Source organism: Spermophilus citellus (assembly GCF_964194105.1).
Source record: "Spermophilus citellus genome assembly, chromosome: 9".
NCBI lineage: Eukaryota > Metazoa > Chordata > Mammalia > Rodentia > Sciuridae > Spermophilus > Spermophilus citellus.
This window is the reverse complement of record NC_138191.1, coordinates 84,560,471-84,588,451: the sequence shown is the minus strand read 5'-3', so window position 1 is coordinate 84,588,451 and position 27,981 is coordinate 84,560,471. Positions and strand designations below refer to the sequence as shown.

Genomic DNA, 27,981 nt, shown 5'->3' with positions numbered 1-27,981 from the left:
TGTTTGAGGAGGTCACCCTGGAGACCAGTCACGGAGTCCAGGGGGAGTGCGCCGGCAGCCGCTGGCAGAGGGAGACCTGGCAGACAGAGCCAGGCTGCTTGCCCCGTGCCCGCAGTGAATGAGCCGAGGTCCAGGTGGCCCCCTGCAGAGCAGCTCTCGCCACCCTATCTGGGCTATAGGTAAGGGAGCACTTTCTGCAGTGCACAGGACTGGAGGGGAGGAAAAGTGGTTGGAGAGGTAGAGGTTCAGTAGTAAGAAATGGCCTTCCATGACCCGGATATCTCCACTACCTTTTTCCTCTTTCTTCCAACAAATAAGAAAACGTGACCCTAAATCTGGGAACTGGAAATAGGTCCGGGCCTTAGGACCCCACCCGCCTAAGTGCATGGGCTTCGAAGGTGATGCTCAACGCGCGCGCGCGCGCGGAGCTGCCCAGCGCGGCGACCCCTAGAAAGCCAAGCAGCGCGAGTCCCAGGTGGTCCTCCTGTGGCCAGCTGCTGCACCTCTGGGGACCTCCAACCCAAGTTCCAAGTGGGGTCTTCCCGGGGTGGGCGCGGCCTGCGGGGCAGCTGGGAAATACCTAAGGAGGGCGATGGCTTCCTCTGACTTTGGAGCTGAACATAACGACTCCCGTCATCTGGCCGCCTGTGTTTCTCTCTCCGCATCCCTAGTCCCCTTGCAGGGGCACTCATGCCTCATCCACATAGGCCCAGCCGGGCTCAGGCCGCTCAGATGCCCAGGCACACTCCCACTGAGGATACTGGAATGTGCGGCGTGATCTTGGCCCTTCACACTCCCCTGCCTGTTCCTGTTCCTGCCTAGCGCAGTGTTAGGGCTCTGAGATGCACAGATTATGAAATAATTTCAGTGAACACCTGAATAGAGGTAGGCAGAGAGAGCATCACAGTCAGGGTGCAAGCCTGGGAAGTCCACTGCTTCCAGATTTTAAATAAGCCTTTGTGAGAAAGAGGTAGGTTTTCCAATAAATCACTTCATTGAAGTTAAGTCCTGTTAACCCTTTACAAAATAAACCGCTTTTGATAGAGAAAAACAAACAACAGCTCTTAGGGGAAGTCAGTTCATTTTAATCTTATAGCAACAACAACGTGTTAATTAGTAATCATTTGCGAAGATTAAATGTGGAGATAATAAAAATACAGACTTCTGGTGTGGAATAGCATCTTCTACACGTGGCTCTTTTTTTTTTTTTTTTCAATTACTTTCTTCCTCTTCACCAGTTCTGCAATTTAATATTTACTTGTGTGAATTAGACATACTGTTGCATAAATATAAGTTCTCAGAGTTCTATTTCCAGTTATAAGTGACCAGAATATCAACACACACTATGTATTGCTCTTGAGGAAACCTCACTTGGCCATTCTAAAAGGCTGGGTAAAGGATTTATGCACAATATTTGGGTAACTAAAAGGTTTTCAGATATTTCTTTTGCCATTTTGTACAACTTGTCTTCCATACAGTGTGATGATGTCAGACTTCCCTAAGGACAAAGCTGCTCGTACTCTGAGGAAAGGGGGGAGAGTGGACTCTCCAAGTGGTCATGATTTCCGCCGGAAGGAAGGTCCTGGGCGCACCAGAGAGTGAGTGATGGGTGTCTAATGACTTAAATTCAATTATTGAAGAAAAAGGTCCTTAATGTTCATCAGCAGGGGAAAAAAAAGTCCTGGGGGACATGAAAAGAGAAAATGGGCAAATACAAGGCTATTTTGGGGGGCCTTAAGAAAAAGAGGGAAAGCTTAAGTGACATGTTGACCCTATCAGCATTTGTACTGTTTCACAGATTACCCTGAAAAACCCTGTTCCCAAGAGAAACGCTACATGTAATTTGCACCAGCCGCCCTTACAAGTCTCTTGAATTCCTCTTCTCCATGTCACACAACTGCACTTTGTGCATTTTTAGGATCAATATGTACATATATAATATACTTATTATTTAGTACAAATTTTGTGCTGTATTTTCATGGTCTTCGTATCATTTTTTTCTGTTTTTTTTTAATATCCTTTTCAATGGTTGTATCATCTTTTATGAATATAAAATTCTGGATTAGTTAACCATTTTCAAATTACTGGCATTTTTTTTTCTTTTTCACCATAAAATATCTTTCTGCTTGGTTATTTCTCAACAATATAATTAGTGGGTCAAAGGATAATGAGTACTTTGTTTTGTTCTTGCTACATACTGCATTTACTCTGCTAAAAAGATGAATTTCGTGGCACTCCATTTTGACCACTGTTGGCAAGAAAATAACAAATTATCTGATGCAACAGTCAATAATCTATGTAATAGATTTTCCTTCTTAACAGTCTCCACAGGGTCAAAGGATGTGGTATATTAATCCCCATGGTTGGGAAGTGGGGGCTGGTTTGTTAGCAAAACAGAGACTAGAAGAATTAGAATAATTGGAATTCTGAAACCAAAAGCTTTCTATTCTCAGCATCTTTTAGTGCACTTAAAACTCAGTCTTAGAAACACCTTCAGTCTTAGAAGTTCGTAGATTACATGTGCAATCTCCCTCACTTGCAAATGAAAAATGAATATAAAGGAAGAGCAGTCCTGGCATTTGTCAGAAACTTAGGTGGAAGAATAGTTAACTTTTGCTTCTAATTCTAAACCATTCTGGTTGCTACCTCCAACATTTAAGTAAACAAAGTCTTTTATTTTTTTTTAATACAAGGGATTGAACCCAAGTGTGTTTTACCACTGAGCTACATACATCTCAAACCCCACCCTCTTTTTTTAAATTTTGAAACAGGATCTCCCTAAATTGCTTATGCTGGCCTCAAATTTGAGATCCTCCTGCCTCAACCTCCTGAGTTACTGGGATTATAGGTTGGTTCCACTGTGCTCAGCTAAACAAAGTCTTTTAAAATTTTGTTTTAAAATAATTGCTTAAATTCAACTGACTTTTACCAAGAAACTATTCAAATAATCATCTGATATAATGTCCCCACAATTTTTAAAAATGCCCTCATTCAAAGACTAACCTAACATCCTTATTTGCAGGGTTTTCATTTACCTCATCCTTATCAAAACACATTAGAAAGTCATATAGATGCAGGGTTTCTTGAATCTTGAAGAATTAAAGATCACTTTTTAACCCATTATTGATGAAGCATAAATTGAAATTAAATTTTTTAATGCAAAAACTATTTTTTTCCAACACATTGGATTTTTATCTAACAACTACTTTTAAGTAGCGCTCACTTTTGTTTGGACTCTCAAACAAAACATTTGAAATGGATCTTCTACTTGCACATTTTTCCTTAAACAGCCAATGAACAGCGTCCAAGTCCCCTTGCAATGCAGACTGCTTAGGAAGCCATCATCCCAGTTCTCATTCTACATTCCATCCCATGGTCTGCTTCAGTCAGAATAGCTGATCCTCCTTCATGATATAAGTCTCCCACTGTTAGAAAAATTCCAGAAGCTCAGTGGCTATCAAATGCAGGTATTGTTTGAAATTGCAGTGCTTTACAATGCCTTATAGAAAAGCATTACATTTGAAAATTATTCCAAAAAAATCAACAGCATAAAGCATATCGTGAAGTATCCTGAGGACTTATGACTTCATCTCATTTCATTTCCCTAGTTAATACTATTGGGTGGACATCTTTCTTACTGCGAAATAACCTAGGCTTGTAAGATGAGGATACAGAACAAAACATAAGTATGGCATCTGGAGTCCACAGATCCCTGCCTATTCCCAAGGCAGCATTTTCCCCAACATTCTGCAGCATCCTACCCTCTGGCCACTATCAGCAATCCCTCTGCTGTCTGGCCTGTGGCCATTGCCCCATGCTGCTGCACTGTGGTGCAATCCCACTCCTTGCCTAGATTGCTGTTCTTACACTCTTCGAGCTTCCCTCTTCCCTTCTTTTAGATCTTAACTCCATCTCCACCCCTCCAAAAAATCTCTCAAATTACCCAACCATGACCACCACCACCTCCAAACTAAGTTGGAGGCTCTTTCTTTTTCTCCTGCTGCTTTCCTTTTCTACAAGAACCTGTATTTAGAGATCTTCTCATCTGTCTCCTCTGATAGACTGTGCACTTCTCGCCTTTGTAGCAGTAATCATACTAAGAAGGAAGACAGAAAAGAGTAGGTGGGGCTGCTGGCAGGCTGCTCCTTGGGTGTGGTATAAGGAGCACAGAGTTAGTCCTTCCATTTTGGTTCTCTGTCCACCATCTTCTGCGGTGGTAACCTGTGCATAAAGGGATCCTGGGAGTAACCAACATCTGAGTGCCTTCCAGTTGTGAAAGAAAGATTGAGTTTATATTTGACAAAATTATCGTCAACTCTTCTCTGGATTGGGTCTTTTTTGTTGAAGCTTCTGGTTTTATTATAATGTAAATTTTATGTTTCATTAAAGAAAAGAAGAAACCTCCTAAGCTGGACCTCCTCAACCCAACATCTTAACTGTTGACACAGTTTCTTTCTATACCTACATAGTTGTCATCAAATTGCATCTGTATACTTGAGTTCTGTTTGTTTTTCACTTAAATAACTTATGGTGGCAATCTCTAGCATTCACTGAGTCCTTATCATGGACTTCATTTATGCCTTACAGAGGCTCTGAAACAGGGGTTGGCAAGCTACAGATAAGGATTAGGTACAGCTAGCCACCTGTTTTGGTGTGGTCTCCTGGCGAGATATGGGTTTTACATGTTGGAAAAAACTCAAAAGGAGAACACTATGTTATGTCCATATGAAAATATAGTAAGTTCAGGTTTCAGTGTCCACAAATAAAGCTTATCAGAACACAGCCATACTTGCTTACTCCTGTGTTGTCTCTGGCTGCTGTTACACTGTAATGGCCGAGTCGAGCAGCCATGACAAAACCTATAGGGATCCTTGGCAAAACCAAAAATACTTGCTATTTGGCCTTTTACAGAAATGTTTGCCAACTCCTGCTCTATAAAGATAGGTGTTACTCTCTTCCCCATTTTACAAATGAAAACAAACTTAGAGAGTTTGAGGCTCTGAAGCTACAGAATTAGCAAGTAGTAAAAAGGCTTTTTCTTATTAGTCAAGTATTTTCACTCCCAGAAAATTTGGCAATACATGTGTAATTTGCATTAATGATACTGTTCCATTTATTCACCAGAACCTTCTGTCTCCCATCCCTGGGTCAGACAATGCTGTCTTTCTGGCTAGAAGCTCAGCCTTGGCAGACATGGAACCGAGTTTGAACAGATGTGTTCCTAAAATAGAAACAGAAGCTGTGAGGTCAAGTTTCTTCTCAGGATAATGTGACATGTTATCCAGACTTACTTTCTCTGAAAACTAGAGTCCTTCTAGATGCTCAGGGTGAAGGGTAGGGGCTGAAGAATCTGGCTTTTACCTCAAACCAAAGTTACAGTGATATTATGTAACCAGAACTTTCTGTGTTCTCCACTTTAATCTACTGAGGGCCACACTCTGTACTTTTTCACTTATTTATTCAGGGATTAGTGAGCTTCTACCATGTGCCAATTATTGTGCCACTTGTTAGATATATGTTTAAAAGATAGGTAACTATGGGGTTCCAAATGAGAAAAACTCATCTTTCTAGTGAATGGAGAGCCACCTGGTAACTCTTTTGCACAGTAGGGGAGGTCTTTCCAGTAAAAGTGAACAAATTAGAAAGAATTGTGTTCGTTACTTCATTTGAAGCATTTATGAACCACACAGAAACCATCGCTGCTCTTAAGGAGTTTATAATCTGATGGGAAAGACAGTGAATAAGTGATCTTAAATGTGATGAATTTGTTCTGTGATTCTAACCCACACTACTATGAGCTGCTTTGGAGCAATGGTGTGTCCAGGTGAGAGATTTGATCAGAGCGAGGGACCTAATTATATTTCCAGCTACATCAAACTAATGCCTCAACAGGATCTGATTGAGATATAGCTCCCCCCATGAAGAGAGAGAAACTTGGAGAAATGAAAATGGCCATGTTTCCAAATCCAACCACAACAATAGCTAGTTTTGTACTTTACAGGTAATTAAGCCATTTTACATACAATATCCATGTGCCTGACCTGTGGGTTAAATGGAGAAGATTATTAGATTATCCTCCACTTACTTTTGTAAATGGGGAAATTATGGATATTTTCTGAAATGGTGGTTTTTCTGATAGATGGTACTGGGAGAAAATATGGAAGAGAAGCTATAAAGCAAACTGAGGAAAGCATACAATAATATATTGTGTTCTAGGAGTAAGGAAAGTTATCTTCAACAAGATCCCAACATGAAGAATCAAGTGGTAAAGCAGAAAGGTGTTTGATAAATATAACTTCAATAAAATTTAACATTTCTGTTTAGTAAAGGATATAATAGATACAGTTAATAGAATGGTAGGAGATATATGTTTAAAAATCTTGCATGTTAACAATAAAAAGGATATACATTTTATACAAAGGAGATAACAGTTTTCAGAACCAAAGCCTAAAAAGCTAAACAGAATATGAAAAGATGCCCAAGAACACTTGAAACCAGTAAAATATCAATTAGAACTAGATACCGTTTTGCACCCATTCAAACGGCAAAGCATAAGAAAGGAAAATAATACCAAGTATCTGCAAGGAGTTTATAATCTGATGGGAAAGACAATGAACAAGTGAGAATAAAAGTCTTCGATCTATTCAGCAAAAACATCTAACAGTATTTCAAAATTTTAGCTATCTGTGTGTTCCTTATTCACTCAGCTTTCTCAGAGCCAAAATCAGTTTTCACAATGGCCCACAAGTCCCACCATGATCTGGCTACCATCCTTTGTAATCATCCTTTTTCAGCTCCCACTACTCTGGCCTGTGGACCCTTTCAATCCACAGTTCAGCACTATTGCATGTGCTGTTCTCTGTCCATGGTATACTTTTCCTGTGCCATCCACATGGCTCATTTCCTCACCTCCTTTGAGTATTTGCCTCCTTTGAGTATTTGCCTTGACCACTTGGTTTAAAACTGCACTCAGGCCAAGAGCAGAGGCACCTGTGATCCCAGTGGTGTGGGAGGCTGAAGCAGGAAGATCATAACTTTATAAGCCAGCTTCAATAACTTAGCGAGGTCCCTAAGCAAAACAGTGAGACCGTGTCTCTAAATAAAATATAAAAAAAGACTGGGGATGTGGCTCAGTGGTTAAACTCCCCTGGGTTCAATCCTTAAGCAGGACGACGACTGCATGCAGGCACCCTATCCCTCACCAACACCCAAACTCCTGTAATCTGATCTACTTTTCCCTGTGCAGTTGTCTCCTCATACAATACATAATTTAACTGTTTAGTATTTACTGTCCACTATCTTTCTTGCCTCATTACAATGAGTTCTATGAGGACAGAGACCTTAGTTAGATTGTTCCAGTACTGTATCCCAAAGATCCAGAATAGTGTTTGGCACATAATGATCCCTCAATAAGTGTTTTTTGATCATCAAGTAAATAATTAATGCATTATGTTAATTCCTGAACAAGCAACTTCTATTGCTCACAGAAAAGTTAGATTCAAAGATCCATGTACATATGAAGTCCAGGGTGACTGGGGACTTTTACCTTGTAGGCACAAGATGTATTTAGGCAAATAGAAAAGTGCTCCTTCAAATGTTTCATACAAGACACATTTTTGGCCTCTATGCTGAACATTCCATCATACATCTATTCAAAAGAAAATGAACCATTTCATCTGTGTTAGAAATCTGCTATCAGGAGACCAAGATGGCCGCGAATAGAGTGTATCAGACCCCGTATACCGCGCCACTGCGCAGGTGAATAACGAGTTAGAACGACAAAAAACTAGCTTGTTAGGAACTTACAGCAAAAGGGGGGTGCACCGAAACCTAGAGGAAGGATTTCCAGCACCGAGGTCCAGTAATTGAGTCTCAAACGCGAGCCAACTGTGCGACCGGAGATCCAGGCTGACTGACGGCGGGGCGCTGCCGAGAAGCGACCAGCAAGCAGGGAGAAACGTGCCTGCAGATTCTGTGGAATCATGCCGGCTGAGCCCTCACTGACCCCCGGGCTGAGTTCGGTACAGTTCTATCCCCCACAACGGAAACTCCACCAAGGAAACCAGCGGCCACCATCTTGGAGAGCTGAAGTAACCACCGCCACTCTCCGACAGATTGCAACAATAAAACAGGTGTGTGTTACCCAGCTCATCTCCCATACAGCGGGGAATTCGCATAAAATCTCTCCTAGGCTTTCCGGGGGAGGGATTATCAGAGCGAGCCTGCATAAAGATGCAGGGAAAACTAGAGACACCTGACCTTCAACTCCCCCTCCCATCAGCAGCAAAAACGAAACCTGTCTAGCCAGCGCTGGGGGAGGGGCAAGCGGAAAAAATCAAAACAATAGAGTGCGGGGGGGGGGTTCTCAATAGCCACCCTCCACGCCCAACAAACAGCAGGCCCAGAGTACAGTTTGAACTGCCAAGAGGCATCACTCAGGGGAAATCTGGTCTAGCAGGAGAAACCAGGGGACTAGAGGCCAGGCCCTCGAGACTAGGCGGCTAGAGATCGCCTGACCGCCAGCGACCGACCACGCAACTGGGCGGCTGGAGACCGCCCACGTGCCGGCGACTGGGAATTGAAATCAACCAGAGACAGTCCAGTCCCACCCCCCCATTCGGACACCCCGGCAAGGAGCCTGGGGCCCGCCATAGCAGAGAGGTGACATCACTGGAGCTCGGCCGTCGGAATTCCTTCCCAGCGGAATCCACTTTAGCAGGCATAGTCTACCATCACAAAGGAGAGACAACAGAGATATACAAAACCAAAACAAATCTATAGAAGAGAGCAGAAACACAGCAATCAAATAGAGTTGGAAAGTAACGTGAACATCATGAAAAAACAAGGGAAAAAAGGAGTACAAACAATGCAGGACAACTTAATTCTACAGGAGGACCTAGAAGCATCAGAAAGAGGGATAGGGAAAGAACTCAAGGCATACCTAACTCAGATGGAAAGGAATACTAGAGAAGACATGAGACAGCAAGTCCAAGCAATAAAAGTATATTTTGAAAATGAATTAAACAAACAAATTCAAATGGCAAAGAACGAGCTTTACCAGGAGATAGAGATCTTAAAAAAAAAATCAAACAGTAATCCTAGAAATGCAGGAAACTATAAACCAAATTAAAAACTCAAACGAGAATATTACAAATAGACTAGATCAACTAGAAGTCAGAACATCAGATAAAGAAGACAAAGTTTATCAACTTGAAAAGAATATAGTCAACACAGAAAAGATGCTTAAATCCCACGAGCAATCTATTCAAGAGATATGGGATGTCATAAAAAAACCAAATTTGAGAGTCATCGGGATAGAAGAAAGCATAGAGATTCAAACCAAAGGAATGGACAACATATTAAATGAAATAATTCTAGAAAACTTCCCAGAGATGAAAGATGGAATGGATTGCCAAATCCTGGAAGGCTACAGGACCCCAAACATTCAAAACCATAATAGACCAACTGTAAGACATATAATTATGAAGATAGCCAACATACAGAACAAGGAGAGAATATTAAAAGCTACAAGAGAAAGGAGGCAGATTACATTCAGGGGGAAACCAATTAGGTTAACGACTGATTTTTCATCATAGACTTTGAAAGCAAGAAGATCCTGGAACAATGTATTTCAAACGCTGAAAAATAATGGATTCCAACCAAGAATACTGTATCTAGCAAAATTAAGCTTCAGATTTGACAATGAAATTTAAATCTTTCACGATAAACAAAAGCTAAAAGAATTCGCAGCCAGAAAACCAGCACTGCAAAGCATTTTGAGCAAAATACTACAAGAAGAGGAATTGAAAAATAGTGCCCAAACCTAACAGTGGGAGGTATCTCAGTAAAGGGGGAGGAAAATAACCAAAAAGTAAAAACTAGCCAAACTAAAATAAATAAATAAATAAACATGACTGGAAGTACAAATCATATTTCAATTGTAACCTTAAATGTTAATGACCTAAACTCATCAATCAAGAGACATAGGCTAGTAACCTGGATCAAAAAAACAAATCCAACAATATGCTGCCTTCAGGAGACTCATATGATAGGAAAAGACATACACAGGCTGAAGGTAAAAGGTTGGGAAAAATCATACCACTCACATGGCCCTCGGAAGCAAGCAGGAGTGGCCATACTCATATCGAATAAAATCAACTTCAAACCTAAGTTAATCAAAAGGGATAAAGAAGGACACTATATACTGTTAAAAGGAACCATCCACCAACAAGACATAACAATTATCAATTTGTATGCACCAAACAATGGAGCTGCAACGTTCATAAAACAAACTCTCCTCAAGTTCAAGAGTCAAATAGACTAAAACACAATAATTATGGGTGACTTCAACACACTGCTCTCACCATTAGACAGATCCTCTAGACAAAAACTGAATAAAGAAACTATAGAACTCAACAGCACAATCAATAACCTAGACTTAACCAACATATATAGAATACATCAACCATCATCAAGTGGATACACATTCTTCTCAGCAGCACATGGATCCTACTCAAAGATAGACCATATATTATGCCATATGGCAACTCTTAATGAATATAAAGGCGTGGAGATAATACCATGCACTATATCTGATCATAATGGAATAAAACTGGAAATCAATGATAAAAGAAGGAAGGAAAAATCCTACATCACATGGAAAATGAACAATATGTTACTGAATGATCAGTGGGTTACAGAAGACATAAAGGAGGAGATTTAAAAAATTCTTAGAGACAAATGACAATACAGACACAACATACTGGAATCTATGGGGCACAGTGAAAGCAGTTTTAAGAGGGAAATTCATTTCTTGGAGTTCTTTCCTCAAAAAAAGAAAAAAACCAACAAATAAATGAACTCATACTACACCTCAAAAACCTAGAAAAGGAAGAGCAAAACAATAGCAAATGTAGTAGAAGACAAGAAATAATTAAAATTAGAGCAGAAATCAACGAAATTGAAACAAAAAAAAACCATTGAAAAAATTGATAAAACTAAAAGTTGGTTCTTTGAAAAAATAAATAAGATCGACAGGCCCTTAGCCATGCTAACGAAGAGAAGAAGAGAGAGAACTCAAATTACTAACATACGGGATGAAAAAGGCAATATCACAACAGACACTACAGAAATACAGAAGATAATTAGAAAGTATTTTGAAACCCTATATTCCAATAAAATAGAAGATAGTGAAGATATTGATAAATTTCTTAAGTCATACGATCTGCCCAGATTGAGTCAGGAAGACACACACAATTTAAACAGACCAATAACAAAGGGAGAAATAGAAGAAGCTATCAAAAGACTACCAACCAAAAAAAGCCCTGGACCGGATGGGTATACAGCAGAGTTCTACAAAACCTTCAAAGAAGAATTAATACCAATACTTTTCAAGCTATTTCAAGAAATAGAAAAAGAAGGAGCTCTTCCAAATTCATTCTATGAGGCCAACATCATCCTGATCCCGAAACCAGACAAAGACACTTCAAAGAAAGAAAACTACAGACCAATATCTCTAATGAACTTGGATGCAAAAATTCTCAATAAAATCCTGGAGAATCGAATATAAAAGCATATCAAAAAAATTGTGCACCATGATCAAGTAGGATTCATCCCTGGGATGCAAGGCTGGTTCAATATACGGAAATCAATAAATGCTATTCACCACATCAATAGTCTTAAAGACAAGAACCATATGATCATCTCGATAGATGCAGAAAAAGCATTTGACAAAGTACAGCATCCCTTTACGTTCAAAACACTAGAAAAACTAGGGATAACAGGAACTTACCTCAACATTGTAAAAGCTATATAGGCTAAACCTCAGGCTAGTATCATCCTAAATGGAGAAAAACTGAAGGCATTCCCTCTAAAATCTGGAACAAGACAGGGATGCCCTCTATCACCACTTCTATTCAATTTATTTTTTTTTAAAGATAGAGAGAGGAGAGAGAGAGAGAGAGAGAGAGAGAGAGAATTTTTTTAATATTTATTTTTTTTTAGTTATCAGCGGACACACAACATCTTTGTTTGTATGTGGTGCTGAGGATCGAACCCGGGCCACACGCATGCCAGGCGAACGCGCTACCGCTTGAGCCACATCCCCAGCCCCACTTCTATTCAATTTAGTTCTTGAAATACTAGCCAGAGCAATTAGACAGACAAAAGAAATTAAAGGCATAAAAATAGGAAAAGAAGAACTTAAATTATCGCTATTTGCGGATGACATGATAATATATTTAAAAGACCCAAAAGGGTCTACAAAGAAACTGCTAGAGTTAATAAATGAATTCAGCAAAGTGGCAGGATATAAAATCAACACTCATAAATCAAAGGTATTCCTATATATCAGCAACAAAACTTCTGAAATGGAAATAAGGAAAACCACTCCATTCACAATATCCTCAAAGAAAATAAGATACTTGCGAATCAACCTAACAAAAGAGGTGAAAGATTTATACAATGAAAACTACAGAACCCTAAAGAGAGAGATAGAAGAAGATCTCAGAAGATGGAAAAATGTACCCTGTTCATGGATAGGCAGAACTAACATCATCAAAATGGCGATATTATCCAAAGTTCTCTACAGGTTTAATGCGATGCCAATCAAAATCCCAACAGCATTTCTTGTAGAAATAGATAAAGCAATCATGAAATTCATATGGAAAAACAAAAGACCCAGAATAGCAAAAGCAATTCTAAGCAGGAAGTGTGAATCTGGAGGTATAGCGATACCAGAGTTGAAACTGTACTACAAAGCAATAGTAACAAAAACAGCGTGGTACTGGTACCAAAACAGGCAGGTAGACCAATGGTACAGAATAGAGGACACAGAAACCAATCCACAAAATTACAACTTTCTTATATTTGATAAAGGGGCTAAAAGCATGCAATGGAGGAAGGATAGCATCTTCAACAAATGGTGCTAGGAAAATTGGAAATCCATATGCAACAAAATGAAACTGAATCCCCTTCTCTCGCCATGCACAAAAGTTAACTCAAAATGGATCAAGGAGCTAGATATCAAATCAGAGCCACTGTGTCTGATAGAAGAAAAAGTTGGCTACGATCTACATACTGTGGGGTCGGGCTCCAAATTCCTCAATAGGACACCCATAGCGCAAGAGTTAACAACTAGAATCAACAAATGGGACTTACTCAAACTAAAAAGTTTTTTCTCAGCAAGAGAAACAATAAGAGAGTTAAATAGGGAGCCTACATCCTGGGAACAAATCTTTACCCCACACACTTCAGATAGAGCCCTAATATCCAGAGTATACAAAGAACTCAAAAAATTAGATAATAAGATAACAAATAACCCAATCAACAAATGGGCCAAGGACCTGAACAGACACTTCTCAGAGGAGGACATACAATCAATCAACAAGTACATGAAAAAATGCTCAACATCGCTAGCAGTCAGAGAAATGCAAATCAAAACCACCCTAAGATACCATCTCACTCCCGTAAGATTGGCAGCCATTATGAAGTCAAACAACAATAAGTGTTGGCGAGGATGTGGGGAAAAGGGTACACTTGTACACTGCTGGTGGGACTGCAAATTGGTGAGGCCAATATGTAAAGCAGTATGGAGATTCCTGGGAAAGCTGGGAATGGATCCACCATTTGACCCAGCTATCGCCCTTCTTGGACTATTCCCTGAGGATCTTAAAAGATTGTACTATAGGGATATTGCCACATCAATGATCATAGCGGCACAATTCACAATAGCTAGACTGTGGAACCAACCTAGATGCCCTTCAATAGATGAATGGATAAAAAAATGTGGCATCTATACACAATGGAGTATTACACAGCACTAAAAAATGACAAAAATCACAGAATTTGCAGGGAAATGAATGGCATTAGAGCAGATTATGCTAAGCGAAGCTAGCAAATCCTTAAAAAACAAATGCCAAAATGTCTTCTTTGATATAAAGAGAGCAACTAAGAACGGAACGGGGAGGAAGAGCATGAGGAAAAGATTAACATTAATCAAAGACAAGTGGGGGGAGAGAAAGGGAGAGGGAAGGGAAAGCATATGGAAATGGTAGGAGACCCTCAATGTTACACAAAATTACATATAAGAGGTTGTGAGGGGAAAGGGGGAGGGAAACAAGGGAGAGAACTGAACAACAGCAGAGGAGGTAGAGAGGGAAGATGGGAGGGGAGAGGAGGGGGGATAGTAGGGGATAGGAAAGGTAGCAGAATACAACAGTCACTAATAAGCCATTATGTTAAAATGTGAGTGTGTAACCGATGTGATTCTGCAATTTGTATTTGGGGTAAAAATGGGAGTTCATAACCCAATTGAGTCAAATGTATGAAAGATGATATATCATGAGCTTTGTAATGTTTTGAACAACCATAAAAAAATAAATAAATAAAAGGAAAAAAAAAGGAAATCTGCTATGATGGGCCATGCCCCTTCTTGATGATCCCATAGAAACAAAGAGGTAACCTTGGCACCCATAATCCCAGTATTACCTCTCTGATGATTGCTGGGTACAGTGTGGTTTTGAACTTGTGTGCTCGTTTGGGAGCTGCAGCATCAGTTTCCTCAGCTATCCTTTACCATCACCTCACCAATAATGTGAGTAAAACACCCCAAAACTACACCAAAATTCAGTAAACTTACTGAACTCCCAAGAAAAGGATTTTTCTATGCTTATTTTATCTTACATTCTACATCACATTTGTTAAAAATGGGTTTAATGTTTCTTGTATTACCATTAACTCCCACTTTGCTTAATACATTGTGGTCAAAAAGTACTTCTTGAATGAATTTTTTTAAAAAATCAAAAGAACAAAAATATAAATTAGAACCTGAAGCCTTTTTCTCTGTGCACTCTGACATTTCTCCACTGGGAGGCAGCACATGACCTTAGCAATAACTTCCCCCATTCACCAGACCGTCCCCTCCAAAAAACATCTCACTTCATATTATTATTATTATTATTATTATTATTATTATTATTATTATTATTATTATTTACTAGAGATTGAACCCATGGCCTTGTGCATGGGAGGAAAGAACTCTTATCAACCGAGTTATATCCCCAGCCCAAAGAAGGCCCACTTTAATGATACCACTAAGGAGATGGTGGCTCCAGGCATTTCTTATTTACAAAGACAAGGAAGAGATGATACTTCTGACATTTAGTTACCTCTTGTTTCAGCTTCAAAACTTCAAAGTAAACAATAATGTATTGTAGGTTTTTCTTAAAAAGAAATAAGAGCTGGGAGAAAGAATTTTTGATGTTTTCATCCAAGGAAATGATAAATGTTTGAAAAGGTAGATATGATTACCCTGATTTGAACATTACACAATGAGAACATGTATCAAAACATCATGTGATACTCAAATGTGTACAATTTTATGTGTCACTAAATAACTAAATAAATGTTGAAAAATGGCAGTGAATCAGACATTTAAAAAAAAAATTAAAGTCGGCTTCAGACATTTAAAAAAAAATGGCAGTGAAAATATCTGAAAGGGAGATCTCAATAAGAATAGATGCTATGGTGTCTGCTGATATTTAATTGAAGGTATTGTTACTGTCTCCAACAGTCATAGCAATAAGACAGGCCTTGTAGTCTATGTAATCCATGGATGGGTCAGTAAGAAAATTTGCAACATGTTTTTGAGAAAATAAATTTCATCAAAGAATAAATAAGTTCCACATTCTTTTTTTTTTTTTTTTTTTTTTTTTTTTTTGCCTCCTTGCTGCAGAAACCACAAAACACAGTAGTTGTGAATGTGTGAGGAGAAAAGAGAGTTAGTGTCTGAAGGGCATTGAGCTAAAGCTCATCCAAGAGGTGAGGTGAGGGTCAAAGATAGCTGATGGAACCTCTGTTGTAGCCCTGGATGGATGCACAGGTTCAAAGCCATATTGCTCTCAGCAATAATGAGAGGTTAGTATGAGACATTTCCAAAGTCAGCCAGCTACAATGTAAGAGCTAAAGTTTGTTATTTTGTACAATTGCTCTTTCTCCGTGAAAGCTAATTTTTAACTGTTCTCATAGTAGCACATACAATTGTCAGCATTCACTGAATTCTGTATCAAATTTATACATTTTGATATAAATTTTATGGGACAACTGAAATTCATCCACTCAACTTGCAATGTTGTGACAGGTATCTAATACATATATGATGATATACATTTATTATATATATACCATTAATAATTAAAATTGTAATTTATTTCTGGAGTACCTCATGTTTTATCTTTAAAGATTTGAAAGGGCTTGAGTGAAGCTATTTATTGGTAGAAAATATATCCACATTTTCCTAAGTCAGTGTTCTGAACTTATTACTAAATCCCCCAATTTTAAAATATAGGAACTCTTTCATTTCTAAAAATTTGCCACACCCATATTCTAGTTGAATGTTATTTGCCCACATAGCAAGTATTTTTAATATTTTAACTCTTTTCTCAAGGACTAAATACCTTAGTTTTTTTTTAATTCAGCTCATTCTTCTTTTTTTCTCTTTCTCTAATCCATCTCATTCAGATATCAGAACTATCAGATCTGGGTTTTCAAAAATACCATAAATAGGGTTTAGGGTGTAGCTCAGTGGGAGAGCACTTGGCTAATGTGTAAAGCTCTCATTTTGATCCCCAGTACTTCAAGCAAACACACACACACACACACACACACACACACACACACTCACACATATACACACGGTTTTTAAAAAGTAAGATTTTTCTTACAATTTTTCATGAAGTTATAGTCTTGATGAGGACATGGGCAGCCTCGCAAGGTATGGAAAACAATTGACTAAACATGATAAGGTTTCCAGGTTTCCATCAAACTATCTGAAACCTTATCCCTCAAAGCCTCATCTCCTCCACAACATTAACATCCGGTTTCATATTCTATTGCTTGAAGCATTGCCCTCAAAAGTGGCAAACTGCATCAATTAGAATTTGTGTCAGTTACACCTAATGCTTCTTATAATTATTTATTTAAAAAACAAGCAGCAGTCTAAATAAAATAGGAATTTATTTTTCTCTTACATAAAAGAAGCCTGGAGGGAGGCAATTCAGGGAACTGGGCTTTGGTCATTCTGATCTATATGATCCACAAGTCATCTCAAGGACCAAGAAGCTGCTGAGCTCCTACCATCATATCCATATTCCACTAACCAAGGAGGGGAAAACCAGGTTTTTGTTGGTTAAATTCACTTTGTTTTGTTTTTGAGAAAGCTTTCTCAAAATTTCCACCTAACAGTTTCATTTGCATTTCATTATTTCAAGCCATGTAACTACAATAAGAAAAAGAGACTAAGAATTCACCTTTAATTTAAACAGAAATATTCTCACAAACTTAGGGTTCTGTAACCAAAGTAGGAGAGAACAACATTGGAAAGAAAATGGGAGTCCACACCACAATGCTTATTACAATTTTTTGTATGATAATGGAATACTTGAAACAACTTAAAAGGTCCAGTGACTAAATGGTTAACAAAGTGCAGAATATTCATATGGTAAGTGCTGTCTTGATGTTTAAAATATTGATGCACACTACTCTTTGTTGACATGGAAAGTTATCCATGATACAGTTTCAAATGGGAAGATAAAATAACACCAGCAGCTCTGCTACAATTTCCATATGCAAGATCTATCATTGAAAAGATTTTTTTTTAAATGTTGATAGTGGTTAGGTAACCACTGAGGTTTGTCATTTTTGTATAATTTTCTTTCTTTGTCATTTTCTATGTGCTTTAAATTTTTTACAAGTATACATTGTTTATGTGACTACTGTGGAAATTAAAAAGGTACTGAATGAAATCATCTTCAATAATTCATAAAAAGCCAATCTGTAAAACTTTCTATTTGCATGCCAATTTTTTACCATTAGAGTTTTAAAGCTTCCCTTTATGACACTAATTTCATAGCAATGATACTATGAAGTATATGATTATTAATCTTCAAGTAAGTCTGAATAAAGCAATAGTGAGGATTTTTGTTTATAAAAATCCTTATTTGCCTTAGTTTTAGTCTTAGACTATTCACCCTAGCTAATTTGAGTCTTGTACCAACTCTACTTACCACTGTCTCTGAATTTTTAGTATGGTATTTAGAAGAAAAGAAATAGGGTTTTTATCAAAACCTTCTGAAGTTCGTGCTTATAAATTTCAATTACAGTAATTGATTATGTCAAGTAGTTATTTTCATTCTGTCAGATATCATCATATGTGAGACTTTGTCACTGGGAACTCAATAGGGAGCTCAATATTTGAAATCTGTCTTCCTCCCAACATGTTCGACATTAAACACTTTGCTTCATTTCCTTTATCTCTGAAATGGGTAGAATAATGACTCCTTTGCTTATGTTACAGGATATTGTGAAGGTTTTAAAATGAGATAACTGATGGGAAATGTTTTGCAAAGCTGAAAGCACCTACCATTCTGGGGTGCACTGAGTGATCTCAGAATAGAGGGGCTTATACAATATGGGTTTTCAAAGCAGAAACGTTCATCTTTGATACTACCCACAACACCTGCGGCCGCTTGAGCCAATTAGGTTGCTTGCTACTTCAAAGGGCAGCAGAAAACCGAGGCACACAGGTGTTATAAAAAAGAAGAGAAAATCACCAATCCAGAAACCCACCACGTGGGGAAAAAAGGAGCCAGTATTTCCTGCATCCCTTTCTTGGGCTGGTTGAGTAAACCTTAATTTATCCTGTAAATTGTATTGTATTAAAAGATTTTTCAGATAAACTATCCATGTTGTCCTTAAAATATCAATTTGCAAGAAGTTCATTAATTCCACAGAGCTGAGAATTAAGTATTTCAACTCCTTACAGAGGGAAAACCCCAAAGGGTTAAGAACAGATATCTCGTTCTCATTTAATTAAAGCAAAAAAAAAAAAAGCCTATTTAGAAAAGTGGTCACTCTGTTCACACATGCTATTCTAGCATCTCCTTTGAAATGACATCTGTCTCAACTTCCACGTTCACAGGTGGAGGAAATTGGGGGTAGAGAGTTCGAAGTTGAATTTCATCTGCGCTAAGCTGAATTAAAGTAGTGCTGGAGGGACAGTGGGGGCTCCCCTTTGCTTGTGTCTCCTATTTAGCACCTGGATAAGCTCAGGTTGCCTTGGTAACCAAGCCCAAACTCTTTCTTAATGTTGAAAAGGGTGATTGATGCTTATTGACTTAGAATAGTTTGGGTGAATTGTGGTTTCTTTCACCACATAGATAAGTTTCTCATTTTTCTCCTTTATACTGAAGGGATTTGGTAGGAACATATAATAGTGAGCTTTTTATAATACCCTATGTATACACAGATTTGTTTCCCAACATTTTAAGCTCCCTTATATATCACCAGTCCCTTGTGAGCTTTGTCTACTTTGAGGAATATTTTTGCATCTGTGTTAGAGATGCAATTGGCAGTGGCTTTTGAAGCAGGCACTCTATCACACTATAGTCAGCAACCCAGGAGCACTTTCTGGATGGCCAGATGACCTGGGTAACTCCACCAGCCTTCAACCACTCACTGATACTTGCTCCAACTAACTTCTCTTCATCTCAGTTGTTTTCATCTCTAACATGTTTTAGACTTTAAATAGGTCCCTGGAATATTTATGTAAGACTTCCTTGAAATTTCCATAGAAAAAAATTTACCTCTGTAAATATATTAGCTTAAAGCAATAGTATGGGTTTTTAAAATTATTATAATAAGAGTGGTTAAAGTGTATTTTCTCCCTTGCTTTTAGCTCTATGAGTACCGTGTCTTATATGGATGAACCAGGCCAACGTGACGAGGTCTCTCGCCTTCCAGTCCAGATGGAGAACACCTATCAGTTGGGTGTGTTACTTAATCACTCATCCCTCTTATAAACTTATGATAACTGATGTTTACTTAAAATAATATCTGATAGCCTGTCATTGTCTTCAATCCTAGCATAAGAACCTTAATTGATTAATTTGATGCTGCCTTAGTTTCTTCCTCTGCAAAACAGGAACATCATTTATTGCCTGCTTTTCTTTACCAGTGTTTCCTAAATACAAAGTAATTCACTGGGAGGCATTGATGTGTGTTTGACATAACTAAATTAAGAATTTCATTAGATATTTCTGGATGGAGTTATTATATACATTTTACACACACACACACACACACACACACACACAAGTTAAGTGAAAGATATATGCATTGATGTTTTTTATCCAACAAAACCAACCAGTACTGTTGATGGGTGGAGGAAAAATCTTCAAGGCAGAAGCAAATAATTTGTGGTCCCCTGTTGACAGAGATGTTTATCTATTACCACAGAGGTTTCAGGTCTTTGAAAACAAAGATCTTTGCACCTGCCCCTATACTCCCAAGTGGAGCCCATAGCAAATATCTTTTCCCATTCATGTTTCTCATAGACCTACTTGTTTTCTCTAAATATGTACCTGCCCACGATTATCTGAATTTATGTGTAATTACTGCTCTGTAGAAATTCCACAGAGACTTCCCAAGAGGAAAAAAAAAAGGCCCCATGAGCCAGGGTAATTCCATCTGTAACCAGTTAACCCCAAGAAAATTATAAACTACCAACGCATCCTACTAGATCCTGTATGCAGTTTTCGACAGTAATCTCTAAAACTGCATGGATTATAGGGCTTCATAATTAGTCAATCGACTAGGTTTCCACTAGCTAATATTGCTGCCATCAATACACTTTTATACTTTTTCTGGTGACAATACCCAATTTTCCTTGGGGATGTTCCACAGCCACTACCATTACTACATTTTGTTCACACAATTTTGCTGTGACAACGCTGGCTTCATAGATGGCATGTAACCCTGGTCAATCCAATAAAAACTTCTGAGATTAAATTTAGGAAATATTGTTTGAACTGTTAGAGAAGCAGATAAGGCCATGGAATCCAAACAAATGTAGGATCTGTGGTATTTTCTACCATCTTGCCCTCACATAGAACTCCACATGAAACTGAGAGAGAACAACTGAATCCTGATGCCATATTTGAATCCTAAATCCAGTTGGCTATCTTAGACTTTTCAGTTTGGTGAGAGAAGTTTGGATCAGGATTTTTCCCCACTTCTAACGAAAACTTCTTAAGCACTGGGGGCCTATACCCTTGAGCTACACCCACTGAAAAGCTTTGAATCAGATTTCAAAAAGATAAGGCAGTTGAAATGTGAATTCCTGTGTTTCTTCTTTGTAAAGCTACATTTTCACAAAGTATTTCTTTAAATAGACAAACTAAATTATCTTATCAGTTTTAGTACTGGGTGTTGGACCAAGTTAGAAAAGTAATTTCAGGAAAAGCTTAGTACAGATAAAATATTTCCATATTTTCTTATAAAAGTCTGTGTGAATTATTTATTTATGATTAAAGTCTCTTTATGTTCCACAATCCACTTTTTTTAAGCATTCAGATAGCCATTTTAATCAAAACTGTATTTCCACTTCTACTTATTTCTGGGCTTATTTTGCATGAGAAAGGTACTCTGTGAGCCTTTAGTAAAATTTTCTCATATTTGCACAATGTAATACTGGCTAGAAGAGTGGGGATGGAAATCAGTCAGCTACCAACTCTATCATGTTTAAATTTTTATTTTAGCCAATGACGTTAGCATCGCCTAAACACATCTTAAGTGTATAGCAGGTTTGTCCTCTCTTTGAACAATTACAGTTACCAAAATTGAGGTGCAACATGAGTGTAATTCATGAAAGTAGGAGAGGAAATGGAGAAAGTTTTTTTTTTTTAAAGTAAACATAATTTGCATTTTTTCACTAATTACTAAACAAGAGTACAGAAGAACACACGGGCTTGGGATCTGATACATCTAAATTTGAATTCTAGTTTTGATAAATTCTAGGCAAATGATATTTGAGTTAAGTGTTTAACATCCTTGAATCTTAAGTTTCTTCATCTGTAAATAAGGATAATAGTCTATGAGAATCAAATGAGTTAATCTATTTGAATTGCTTCTCTGTTGGTTTCTATTGCTCCTGAAAGTGTCAGACTCCAGAAACATACCATAATCTCTAAGAATAAAGGCCTCCTGTGATATTCAATGTAGCTTCCTATTGATTATAGATTAAGTGTTCCATGAGACTTTTTCTGGAGTTATGATTAAAGTGGTGCCTGATTCTTTAAAAACGTTGTTTATAAGCATGAGGGCTTTTGTTACACATCTTTGCAATCACATGAAGACAGCCTGCCTGAGAATGAAGCAGCGTAATAGTGAGAACCTACATACTGAGAGGAGAGACAAAGATCACTGGAGCTCAGTTTTGGTGCAGTGATCAGGTCCTGTCTCTGGTGTCAGATTTTCTTGGGTAGAACTTGTCAATCTCTCAGTATTGACTCTGTGTCACCCCATGGGTCCTTCCCAACCCTGGGGGCCTTACTATCTTCATATTTATCTCCTCTCCCATCCTGCTGTCTTCTCAGCAAGGCGCATCCTCTCCCACCCCTTACTTCAGAGGGCCATAACCACAGTAACAGCAAAACACCAATAAAATAAATATCTAATGAGTGTTTCATTATGTGGTACAACTGTTCTAAACACTGTAAATATTTAACTCATTTAATCCTAACAAAAATTAATATGTTGTAATTCTCATTACCCCAGCTTAGAATTGGGCCTGGATATATTAAGTGATCTTAACTATAGCTGTCCTCTTTTAAATCTATTTTTAATTTTATTTGGTCATGATTTCTTCACATCTTTGCCTTTACATTTCTAAAACAGTTGGGGGAAAAGCTACCTAAAAAAAAGAAGAAAAGCTAGTCAATTCTGAAAGTGACTTCAGAGAAGCTTAATTTGAAAATCAAACATTGACTCTATCTATCTATTATCTATCTATCTCTATCTCTATCTCTCTATCTCAGCATCCCACTCTAAGCAATGGATGATGCTGGATGTATAGGGAAAGGCCACAATGAAATAAGAAAAGAAATTTTTATTTCTATATTTCAAAATTTTTTCAAAATAGAAGCTTATTAATAGGATTGGAAAAAAACTGAGCAAAGTATGGAAAGAACATTGGAAAGACAATGGGAACTATTGGGAACAGGGACTCAAGTGTCACCCAGATTCTCTTTCTAGTGCTAACCTGTGTGCAGGCTTCCTTTCTACAATGAAAAAATATGGCCTTTGGCAGTTCCTAAGATTCACAAGTCTTCTGCTAAAGGAAGAGGTTGACTCTTTTTTTTTTTTTTCTAGTTCCAGTTTAAAATAAGAGTGTCTAATTAGAAAGGACTCTAATTGGTCTGTCTCAGGGCAGTGTCACCTGTGAGTCAATCAACCATGCTAAGAACTTGAGCTTATGGAAGGTGAGAGGTAGATCCTAAAGAGCCACATGAGTGGAGAATGAAGAGATCAGTTCCCAGAAAGGAAGATATTGTTCCCAGAAGGAAGAGAGGAGCACTAGGAGGACAAAATACCTGCACTCAAGGAATTTGCCATTTTCTAAAGGAAATCAGGCATATAAGTAGATACAATGCCAGGCAGAACTAAGTTCCATGTGAGTGACGATGGCGAAGAATATTCAAATGGAAATTTTCTATAAGATCCACAGGAAAGTAACAGAACTGTATGAATTGGAACTAGTTTACAGGGGTACTTACATGTGTTGCTCTATCTCTGACCCCAAGCAGCAGGAGCAAGCCATTCACAGATTGATAATCTCATGTCTGTTCCATAGAAGAAAGATTTCTGCTGAATAATGGTTAGTTTTAATAGTGGTTAGTTCTCAGAGTCATCGTATCACATGTGTAGACTTACTTCCCACCACGATTTAAATTGAAGTGAGCAATTTCTATATTATCCAAGTGAAAACACTATTTTTGGATCCTTAGGTGACTAGCCTATGGTCACAAACTACACCCTTCTGTTAAGTTCAGCCTAAGAAACTTCAGCAGGAAGGTAGAAGGGAGGACTGTGTAGCCTGGGAATTCACTTTCCTGGATCCCTGCCCATGGGCTCATCTCAGCCAAAGGAGGCTAGCTGCTCACAAGGGAGCCATCTCCACACAACTGTTATGGGATTAAGAACTGCCTTCCCAGATTCCTCGAGCCAAGGGTTGGGCGAGAGTAACATCCTCACTTCTACTGGCCATGGAGGACTGCACTATCCCTTAGGATTTCCTCCGACCCCGTCAGACCCTTGATTAAATCATTCTGGATTTTCCTAACTTCAGTTTGCCATGTTTATTTAGACCCTGACAGATACAGGCATTAAACTAAACTTATTAATAGATACTGATGACTACTAAAAGAGAATTGGATATGATTCCCAGTCTCATTCCTTCATCTTTATCAATTCAGCAGTGACTCAGAGTGTAGATGTCAAGTCCTGACACAGTTGCCACGTTATATCATGACATGAGCAGATGACCAGAGGGATCATAAGGCTCATATTCCAGGGATGCAGGAATAATGACCTAAATGTGAATTAAATGCGGTCGAAAATATAAACTCTAGTATTAGACAAACCTGTCCATCCCAGCTCTGCCATTGTGTGATTCTAGACAGGTTAATGAAATTAACTTAGACCTGTGTATTGGAGATAACAAGGGAGATTCAGCTCAGATGTATAAACAATTATATAAACAAAAGTAAAGTGCTTATCATGGTGCCTGATACATAGAAAATGACTAGCAAAAAAAAAAGTAGCCATTATTTGTGTGATGGTTATTATCTATAAAGTGTTTAATTCTATTTAAATTCAGATATCATACATTAAATATTTATGTGCTTAGCACTGAATTAGACTTTGAAAAGGATAAAATCCAATCTTGCTTACCATTTCACTGGAGAGAAACTCAGATTTGCCGTAGCTATTATCAAGTGGATGATGAGCCAGTATAGCAGCAGGGACCAGTGTGCGGAAATTAGGGAGAGCTGGAGGGATGAATTGCACCTGAGGGGAGGTTCAAGTCTATCTGAAGAAGACATCTGAGCTGGACTTGAAATATGAGTGGATATTTCTCAGATGCACAGATGGGGAGTGGTGCTCCACTTGAAAGTAAGTGCAAGAAAAAAGACACGTGAGCATCCTTTAAAAGACAGGTGGGCCCCAGGAGCTGGAGCAGCATGGGTATGGGGGCTATGGAGAGAGGCAGAGACCATAGGTTGGTTAGGAGCCAAACCATAGAACTTGTCGAGGGAAATATCACTTCAGAGTCCAGAGTTTCAAGCAATTGTTCTCATTGCAATGTGGTAGGTAAATTAGAGGATGGAAGAGCTGGGGAGCCAACTGGAAATATGTTGACACTGAAGTTAAGTCACCAGCATGGGAACTAGGAAGAAAGATCTGCAAAGTCAGTGTTAATCACACTCTGTACATAGTCTGATGTATTGTCTTCTTTTCTTCCTCCAGAAAAACCTAACTGGACACCTCATTAGGACCTCTTTCTTCCTTATTATATAGAGGCCACCAGACTAGTAAAGGCCTCTCCATCTTTCAGTGTTCTCTGATTAGCCTATGGGGCAGGAGGATATGATTTTAAATTACTTCTTACAAAGAACTTCCATGTGTATTTTCAGGTCCTACCAAACATTTTCCTGTGGTCACTGTTAATCATATCTTGCAAGATGTGTTGACTGACTATCTGCAAAAAGAAGAATATGAACCAGAGTTCTGCAGACAGATAACTAAAACAATTTCAGAGGTACATGTGTGATTTGCCTAAGTGGTTAGCTATAACTACAATATTTGCTGAAAGCACACCACATCTTCCACTTTTAATGAAGGAAACTCACCTTTCAGTAGTAGTTTAAAAATTATGTTTTTTTAAAACTGTTTATTATGTCATATGCCATATATGTGTTATGTAACAAGCATTTGTCTAAAACAATGTAGTTTTTTCATTTCTTCTAATTAGTTATACATGATATTGGAGTGCATTTTGATTCATTGTATAGAAATGGAGTACAGACTTTCATTTCTCTGGTTGTACTTGATGTAGAGTCACATTCATACAATCGTATATATACTTAGGGTAATGATGTCTGTCTCATTCCATCATCTTTCCCACCACCCCACTACTCCCTCCCCTCTCCTCACTCCCCTTTGCCCAATCCTAAGTTCTTCCATTCTTCTCTTCCCTTTCTCCCCTCATTATGGATAAAACAATGTATTTTGAACCAAAATATATAAAAACTACTCCACTTTAAAAATTTTTATTGTAAAAGATAGTGTTTTGGTCATCATTTTCTTTTCACCATAGCAGCTTTTTAAGAGCCATTAAATATAGACAATGGATCCCTAAATCCTTTCTAGTTTTATAAACAAAATTACTACCAATTTAGCATGGTTTCCTCTGCTTTGTGTTTTTAGTGAACTATTTAATAAACCTTTGTGACTGCTCGAGTTACAAGAGATTGCAGAGAATGACTCCTGCTCAGAACTGAAAGACAGTGTGACTCTAGTTAGACTAGCCTAGTGCTAACACTCTTGAAGGGACGACACCTTAATTTAGGTTTTCAAGAACACAGAATTAAATTGCAATGTGCCCTGAATGAGTTTTTCCATGTGCCTTAGAAAATGTAGATTTATTGCTGATGTTATGATTTTTCCCCTGAACATCCCATACATGAGGACAGTTCTAAAGGAAATCATAGCTTCAGTTCTACAACCACTATGGAAAGCATCTATGATGCATCACACTGTTTTTTTAAATCCACTATGTTTATAACAAAGATTGAGATTTCTGAATTTTAATATGTGGCTAAATAAGGAACCCCTTCTTTTTTAAAATTTCTAGGTTATTAAAGCCCGGATCAAGGAATTGATGATTCCACGGTACAAACTAATTGTAATGATTCACATTGGACAACTGAATGGTCAGAGCATACTTATTGGAAGCAGATGCCTCTGGGATCCTAAAAGTGATACAGTTTCATCCTATGTTCTCAGAAATTCTTCTCTCTTTGCTCTTGCAAATGTCTACGCAGTTTACTTTGAGTGATTGAAAGTGAGAAATGTTGATTTTTCTTTTCAAATCGTGAAATGGGCTGTATCTATGCACACACAAAGTGTTACTGTCAAAAATTTTAAGCCTAACACTTCAAACAACTGGAAGCTTTTGAACCTTTTCACATTGTAAGGATCAGGGTCAGGGAGGGTGTACAAGAGAGTCTTGTTTATCCACAGCAGGAACTAAGTCTTGGTTCTGTTGGATTGTTTTTCATAAACATAGATTCTTATTAAATAAAACTTTGGGTAGTAATTATTTTATTTATCCTTTAGCTAGAAAGTTAGAATTTCCTGCAGTCCTTTTTGATGAAGAGAAATTTTGGCAATATATGACTATGAATCCTGGCCAACAGAAGATAGTAGAATAGCATGGTATACACAAATGATAAATGTTAATATGCCTCAGTGCTGCATATAAAGGAATACTGGTTTTCATTTTGCACTTAATAAATTGAGCAGCATTCATTAACTGCAATTATTGTTACATTTACCTGACAGTTGAAACTGCTGAGGTAGAATTAATGACTTCATAACAATTACCATGGTCCCATAGGGCCTCAAGCTAAAACTAGAAGCTCTTGTGGGCTGCCTGCACATTACAAAATTGTGGAAGGACCGTACACTGGCTCTTCGATAATGGAAACTATAACTGAACAAAGACTTTTTAGGACACTGAAGTAGACATTATATTAAATATACATGATGCTAAATAGTAAATGTATCTGTAACACATAAAATCACATATTAGAAAGAGATACTACTTTTAAATATACACTGCCTGATGTGTCTCTGAATAGGTTCGCCCCCACTAATGAAATTTTACACAAAATGTATAGCTGGCAGCTTAACAAATAAAACATGTATACTTATCATTTTGTTCCTCTGAATTTAATACCAGAGTGACCCAGTGTGGTTTTGAATGGATGGGCATTAAAATTTACAAGGCTGAAATAGCTTATTATTCTGCTGGTTAATGTATCTTATACCATGGATCATTTATTTTTATGGAGCTTTCAGGCC

The 27,981-nt window shown here is 38.0% G+C and overlaps 1 protein-coding gene across 1 annotated transcript; it reads left to right on the top strand.

Moving 5' to 3' along the window:
* Positions 1 to 57: 57 nt before the first annotated feature.
* DYNLT5 (dynein light chain Tctex-type family member 5) lies at positions 58 to 26,953 on the top strand (the record flags this gene model as incomplete). The annotated part of the gene is made up of 5 exons (XM_081308789.1): positions 58 to 179; positions 1,479 to 1,598; positions 19,733 to 19,824; positions 25,530 to 25,654; positions 26,750 to 26,953. Exons 2-5 carry the CDS (start codon positions 1,483 to 1,485, stop codon positions 26,951 to 26,953), a joined length of 537 nt encoding a protein of 178 aa, XP_081164915.1. The 5' UTR covers positions 58 to 179; positions 1,479 to 1,482.
* Positions 26,954 to 27,981: the final 1,028 nt, after the last annotated feature.